Source organism: Lygodium microphyllum, chromosome 6 (genome assembly GCF_053477565.2).
Source record: "Lygodium microphyllum isolate KBCC chromosome 6, Lygodium_microphyllum_v1.1.10, whole genome shotgun sequence".
NCBI classification, from domain to species: Eukaryota; Viridiplantae; Streptophyta; class Polypodiopsida; order Schizaeales; family Lygodiaceae; genus Lygodium; species Lygodium microphyllum.
Genome location: NC_141140.1, coordinates 36,866,326 through 36,873,222, shown reverse-complemented (window position 1 = coordinate 36,873,222; position 6,897 = coordinate 36,866,326). Strand labels below are relative to the sequence as shown.

General features: G+C 40.4%; 1 protein-coding gene across 1 annotated transcript; it reads right to left on the bottom strand.

Annotated features, from left to right (window-relative positions):
• Window positions 1-230: 230 nt before the first annotated feature.
• LOC148034464 (uncharacterized) lies at window positions 231-6,497 on the bottom strand. The gene is made up of 5 exons (XM_087679403.1): window positions 6,080-6,497; window positions 4,182-4,410; window positions 3,452-4,011; window positions 2,519-2,674; window positions 231-1,346 (listed from the first exon to the last, which is right to left on the bottom strand). The coding sequence occupies exons 2-5, from the start codon at window positions 4,369-4,371 to the stop codon at window positions 792-794; spliced, it is 1,461 nt and encodes a 486-aa protein (XP_087535529.1). The 5' UTR covers window positions 4,372-4,410; window positions 6,080-6,497; the 3' UTR covers window positions 231-791.
• Between the last annotated feature and the right edge of the window lie 400 nt (window positions 6,498-6,897).

Genomic DNA, 6,897 nt, shown 5'->3' with positions numbered 1-6,897 from the left:
CATATGCAAAGGGTAGAGCAGTGTGACACACACAATGTATTATGCCACTAATAGTTCTATTAGCCAAGCATGTTCAGAAACTTGTAGCTATTGTTAACAAAACATAGCAAAACAACTTATTTTGGGTTAACATGACTTCCAAAGTTACACATCCAATATATACTATGATTGATTAAATTGAGTAGAACTAGATGCAAAGAAGTACATGTATACACATATGTTAAAAAAGAGATCAATGAAAAGTTAAGCATGGTCTTATTTGTATATACTTGTTGTATATACTAATTTGAAATAAAAGGAGCATGGTTTTGTTCAATGGACAGGTAATGGGTTTGGTTGAGATGAACATGATCACCTTTGGAAGATCCATGAGAGCATCCTTGGATGGTTGGGATTAGTTCTACAAAAAGAATATCATCAAAATATGTAGGAGATTTCTTGAAGATATTGTGAGGGAAACTCACATTACTCTGTTCTAGTAAACAGCTAAATTTAGGTTCATAATGCATATTGCCCCATGGAATAATTCATCATCAACCAAGTTGAAAAGATGTGTGGAGATGATTTTACAAAAACATGGCCAATAAAGCAAGGGGATATATGTTGTTATATTTGGAAAGAAGAAGAAGAGTTTAGATCATATAAGCATGTTAAACTAGTATTTAAGGATGGATTATGTTGACACACATAAATTCAGTGTAAATAAGGAGTTAGAAAATGGGACATATAAAAGAGGTCGAGCCTTCATATGGTATATTTAGAGAGGGATCAAATACTTATTGATTTGGTGATCACCTTGTAAAGTTCCATATATCCCCATCACAACTAGATGAGTTGTTAAGTTGTTCTAATGCTTGTTGAACTCTAGAGCCTGCAATAAGGGGTAGAGATGGCAATTCACTTGCGGAGAAAGAGTTGTTGATAAAATGCTCACTTGGATGATGGTAAATTCTCATGTCTTTTGGAAGGCCCTCAAGCACACCCCATTGATCATTCTCACTATAAGCATCACTAAAATTTTCCTCTACACTGAAAAGCGACTTGGTCATGCTTGATCCCTCCAACCCATTTATTTGATCCATCAAGGTAAATGAAGAGGGAAATATTTCTGATTTCTTGCAGTATAGGCCTTCACTATTTAATACTCTCCTTTCCAAGTTACCATAGTGTGGTTGATATTGATGATCTCCATGCAACCCATCATAATTTCCATTGGTGTTCTTTGGGCTTTCCAATGGGGGGAGATGCAAAAATGGAACTTGTGGTATATTTCGTTCCTCATACTCAGCAAGTTCTTCTTTGCATGAGAATGTAAGGCTGGTAGCATAGTTTGCACCCTTCTCCACCTACATATCACACAAACCCAACAAGATACCATTGTAGAAAAGTAAGAATATACCATATACAAGTAGCATTTTTATTGTACAATGCCAACCTCATACAGTGGATAATATTTGATGATACTTTGATAGCCTACATGTGCACTAAAGACTTTATAATATATGGTTTGGAGATATCTAGTGAGGTTGATGAAAATAATAGCTCTGTTTGCTAGTTTGCACCAAAGTGTGACACTTAGATTTCCCTTTCAAACATATTGATAAATATAGTTAAGATGGGAGTTGTATAAAACATCTAATATAAGAAATATCTCAAACATTGTAGTGAGATCAATAGTAGATCATGGCACACATGATTGTCTTATTTTTCTTGAGACAAAATCAAAATATATGTACAAAGAAATTCTATGAAACTATTTGGTCATCCATATTGACTTAGTGCATGATGAGCTAATTTTAGGTTGGAAATTGAATTTCATGTGATAAAACTTGTCATTTATATCTCTTTTGAAAACCAACATATTGATGCATTCAATATTTTTGCCTTTGATATTTGTACAAAGTAGGAGGTTTTTCCAAATTATGAGGCTTATGAGATGCACAGCTAATTAGAAAAGAGTTCTCAATCAATGGGAAATCAACCTAAGGGTCATTGGTTTTTAGCATTCTTTAGTTTCCAAAAGGCACTCAAGTGTTCAAAGGACAAAGTGATGAAAAAGCCAAAGTGTTAAACCTTTAATGTGTAGATACTTCCTCTCCATTCATGACTGAAGTGTCCAAGGTATACAAAAGTTGTGAAATGCAAAAGTACTAAACCTTCAATGAGTGCATGCTTTCCCATTGTTTAAGTATTTTGTAAATCTGTAGGCTTTTATAATGTAATTGTCAGGCAATCATGACTCATAAAAGCTAAATTGTAGCTTAAACATTTGTGTGTGATGCAAGTATAAATCAAGTGGGTTAACTTCATATGATCATGCAAAAGTCTTTTGAATGTTTTTTTCTTACATCTTTTGAATTGCTTTGTTTATGATACAAATGACTAATAATACTTTGAAGAACCAAGGGTCTTAGACTTAGCTTGCCAGTTGCTCTTTATGCATGCCTAGATGTAAATGTTTTGGACTGTAAGTATTAGAATCCATAAATCATATTCATAGGGGAGATATTCATGTCACCTGGGAGTTAAGGTTGGAGTTATCACCAAGGCTAGATTGCTCTTCTTCAGAGTTGGTTGTTGCATTTGAGGTGGGTTGCTTTTGGCTTTCTTTGCTAGAAGGCTTTGTGTGATGGATGCGCTTCTTGAAGACACGACAAACAACCCAACCATCTTCCTATAAAATGTCATAATGAGTATGTTAAATCCAATGTCTTATAGTACAGTGTGGTTGTCACAAGTCAGGAATATAAAGAATGGATAATGTTCATGATAATGATAGTGGATGTAAGTGATAATCTAGAGGTGGGGGATGTGGTTTTGATGGTAGGTGACAAGAAAGGTGGTGGTGGATATGCTTGTTACAATTGATGATAGATTAGGAGAGGTAGAAGGTGTGTAGTGGGAATAAGAAAAAATTGATGATGTTGACAATGACAACAAGAATGGATGATGATGATGAAGGTGAAGGATGAATATGGTGATGAGAAGGAGAATCGCTCGTGGTGGTTGTTGATAATGAATGTACGACATGTCATTACATGGAGATGGCAATACATAATTTGTAGTAGATGATGATATAAAGAAGAAGGATGATTGTGGTGGTGATGATGAAGGGAGATGGCAACATATCATCTGGTAGGCCATGATGATGTTCACTATGGTGATAATGATAAAGGAGAAGGATGATGATGACGATGATGGTGAAAAGGAAATTTAAGGAGGAACGATGGGAAAGAATGGATGAACACAGCATGGGATTAAAGAGTTGATGGTAACATGCCATCTTGTAAAAGAAAAAAGGAACAAGATAGACAAGAATGCTGATAACTCGAATGTCATGTTGAATTAGAATACAGGATCGATGATGATGGAAAGCGTACCGAGAGGGTGGAACAGAGAGTGTTATAACAATATGGAAACGTGCAAGTAGTGAAGGCACGAGATCACTTACGTTAGATCTGATGAAAGGGTTGTCGTCGATAAGAGGAGTGTGGTTGCCGCTGTGGCCGTAGTTACAGCTAGTCGACGTCGAGGATGCTAGATTGATGGTGTTGTTGTTGTTGCAGGTGATGGGCGGGGCCGCGGCGGCAGCGGAAGGCTGCAAGGGATGATGGTGGTGGTGACGGTAAAGATGATGACGATGAGGGTCGGGGATCTGGAGCTGCGGCTGATCATTGATGGCGTCGAGATGATGGCTAGGATTGTTGTTGCAGTGAGGGGCAAGGGGGAGATGCAGGTCGTCGTCGGCGTCGATGAGGCGGTACTCGTGCATGATCCAGTCGGTCTTCTGGCCATGGGGGGCGCGGCCGCGGTAGAAGACGAGGGTCTTGCGCATGCCGATGCGGCGGTGCTGCCCCTGCGACTGCGCGTGCACCGCCTTGTCCCGCCCCGTCGCCTTCCAGAACCCGGCCGCGGTCGCCCGGTTGGTGCGCGTCCCCGTCGGGTATTTCTTGTCCTTGTGGCTGAAGAAGTACCACTCCGTCTGCTGCCGCGAGTCTATCCGGCACCTCTCTGCATGCCACGTGCCCCGCCCCCATCAACCCACGTGTCAGATCCTCATTTCACACCCTAATTCCTCGAACCCACTCTTGTTAGCCAATCATCGTATCACACATCATCACCTTTGACCTAAAATTAGGTCAAACATGAAGGTGAATGTATGCAGGATATGATCTAATTACCATGCAGATCCCACGGCTCCAGCTTGTTCAGATCCACGTCGCGTATCACGTCCAGGTCGAATTTCTCCATGTTTACCTTCTTCCTCAGATAGTAGTTCACCAGCTCTTCATCCGTCGGATGGAACCTGAACCCGGGCGGCACCTGCGTCGAGGGGCCTGCAGTAGTACTAGCGCCACCGCTGCTCGCCATTTTTATTCTCTTTCCCTCTCTCTACTTAATATCTGTTCCCTGCACAAAACCCCATACATGAGTAAACCGGCAATTAAACATCAATCATACGTTTCTCACACATAACGATAAAGAAGCCTCCTCCATTGCCAAAAGAAAGATATTCAGCATCTCCATCACGTGTTTCCGAAGACACCACCCCCCCCTCTCTCTCTCTCTCTCTCTCTCTCTCTCTCTCTCTCTGTGTATCTATCCTTCCATTGCACGCAAAGGGTATCCCAGCACCTGGATGTGGATCGAAAATCCCTCGGGCCTCCTCCAGTTGCAAAAGAGCTGTCCGCTGACAGATCCTAAAGCTCCTTTTGTTAAGGCTGGCCACATTACATGCATGGAGGGGTCCTAACCCTTATCGTGTGTCCGAGAAAGACATAGCATATGTTGATGTCACCCTGTACGAAACATTAAACAAATAGGCCTTCTCACATTTATTACTAAGTCCCTGCCATGATACAACTATGATGGAAAGATCAAATCCACTTGCTACTAAGGCTTGTTATGATGGAACTATGATGGAAGTCATTCAGTTATTGACTACTCATTGCCCTAGCTCATTCATTGTCCACTCATTGCCATACTCACTAAATGAAAAAAAAAGTTCTGAGTTTCGCATTGCATCATTCATTGTACCTCCTAGGATAAGTATCGATTTACCTTCGGTGGAGATCATTCCACCATATCTTCATCTAGGAACCTAGGCATTTACCGAATTAATCAAGAATATGTTGTTGTAGCTTGACAGCTATTCAAGAGACCTCAGTAAACTTATTTATTTGTCCCCTGATCTTGAGTCATTAGTGGAGGTGCTGAGCCCTAGTTCTCAAAGCTCTATGAAAATGTTTATTGGCTCTAGCTGGTCTAGAGATTAATTAGTGACACACTTCACACATGCATGCTTTCGGCTTGTTTTTTGCTCATTCAAAGGCTCTCTTAATGGGTTGCCGGGATTTTGCAACTACTTTACTCCTAATTATTGTCACAGCACTAGTTAGCGTACCGCCTCACAATCCTGCACTGGGCTAGCTTCTAACAAGCAGTTATTTAAGACAGGTCCACTTCTCATAGCCAAGACCTGTGATATGTAGAACTATACACCACGGAACAGGTAGTAAAGTTGATTGGATGTTATACGAGAAAGCTGAAATAGAAGAGGAAGAGTTAAGCATACAGCTAGAACCTTGGAGCATGGATTTGCAGTGTCATAGAGAATTGGGATCCCGTGTTAATTAGATCAAAATAATAATCAAGGTTTAAATATTTGAGGCTCGTAAGGAAGGTGTAAAGTATCTGAGGCCAGAGACTCATGGAGGCTTCTCACGCCTGCCTGGTTGGCTGGATCTGGACTAACTTATGGAGATATGCGAAGTGATTAAATCGTTATTGCTTGTCACCTTCAGCTGCGCTCATCGACTAAAGGACTGCTAATTTAGGGTTGATCTGAACAAAACCCCAGGAAAATGGCAGATTTAATTCATTCTCGTTCAAAGCAATTAGCTCTTCGTCATGTCAGTTTATGCACATGATAAGGGACAGTACAATAGACGGTGAAATACATAAGACTGATCAACAAAAGACAGCTGCTAAAACAAGAAAATTTGACAACATAACGATGATTGCAGTCAGACTGAACGTTAATTACACTAGTGTAAGTATCGACGATTGTTGTACTTACGCCGATGATGTGTGAGAATCAGTGTAACTGGTCGGCGGATGATGATCATAAGATTAGGTTATTCGTGTTACTGTTGTTTTGTTTATCGTCCGATCTGGTTTACCATTGATCTGCAAAGAGGCCATGAGAAGCAGCTTGACTCAACGAAGTTTAACATCAAGTGTAAAGCTAGCTGCGAGATCTCATCATGCGGATCGGGTTTCCAATCTAATCCCTCGACTGGTTTTTTCTTCATCTACAAAGCCCTCATGATCACTACACTTGGAATTGAGAGAAGTGTGATCATGCTATCGGCCAGCTAGTAGATATGATCACCGTATAGTTCACCATCTATATGAGGAGAAGCAAGAAAGAAGGAAGGTTCCATAGAAACAACTCTTACTATATATAAACTCCTCAAGGCGCTCCCTTGCTTATATGCATTAACCTCTTAATAAGACTTCAAAAGGCACCTTTTAGCCCCTCTTTAACCCCATAAAAGATTCTACCCTAATCAAAAGACCCCCCCATCAAGCCCCAAAGTTCTGAAGAACTTCTTCCTAGCCTCAACTACATTATTGGTGTAACACCACTTAGTTTTCTCCTCATTCACTCTGCTTCTAGTTAAGCGGTCGCTTTTGAGTTGATATTTACTAAGCATTGTTCAATTGCTTTGAAAAAGCATCTTTTCTCCATTGGAATTTCATCCAAGGACTGTTACCCACAGTTCTCAACTTCCCTTCATCTTTTTAATTATTGAGCTATAGCCCTTCGACATCAAAGAAAGTCTTTGCTCTGGTCCCTTTCTTTGCCTCTATATGCGGCATTTCAAAAATGAT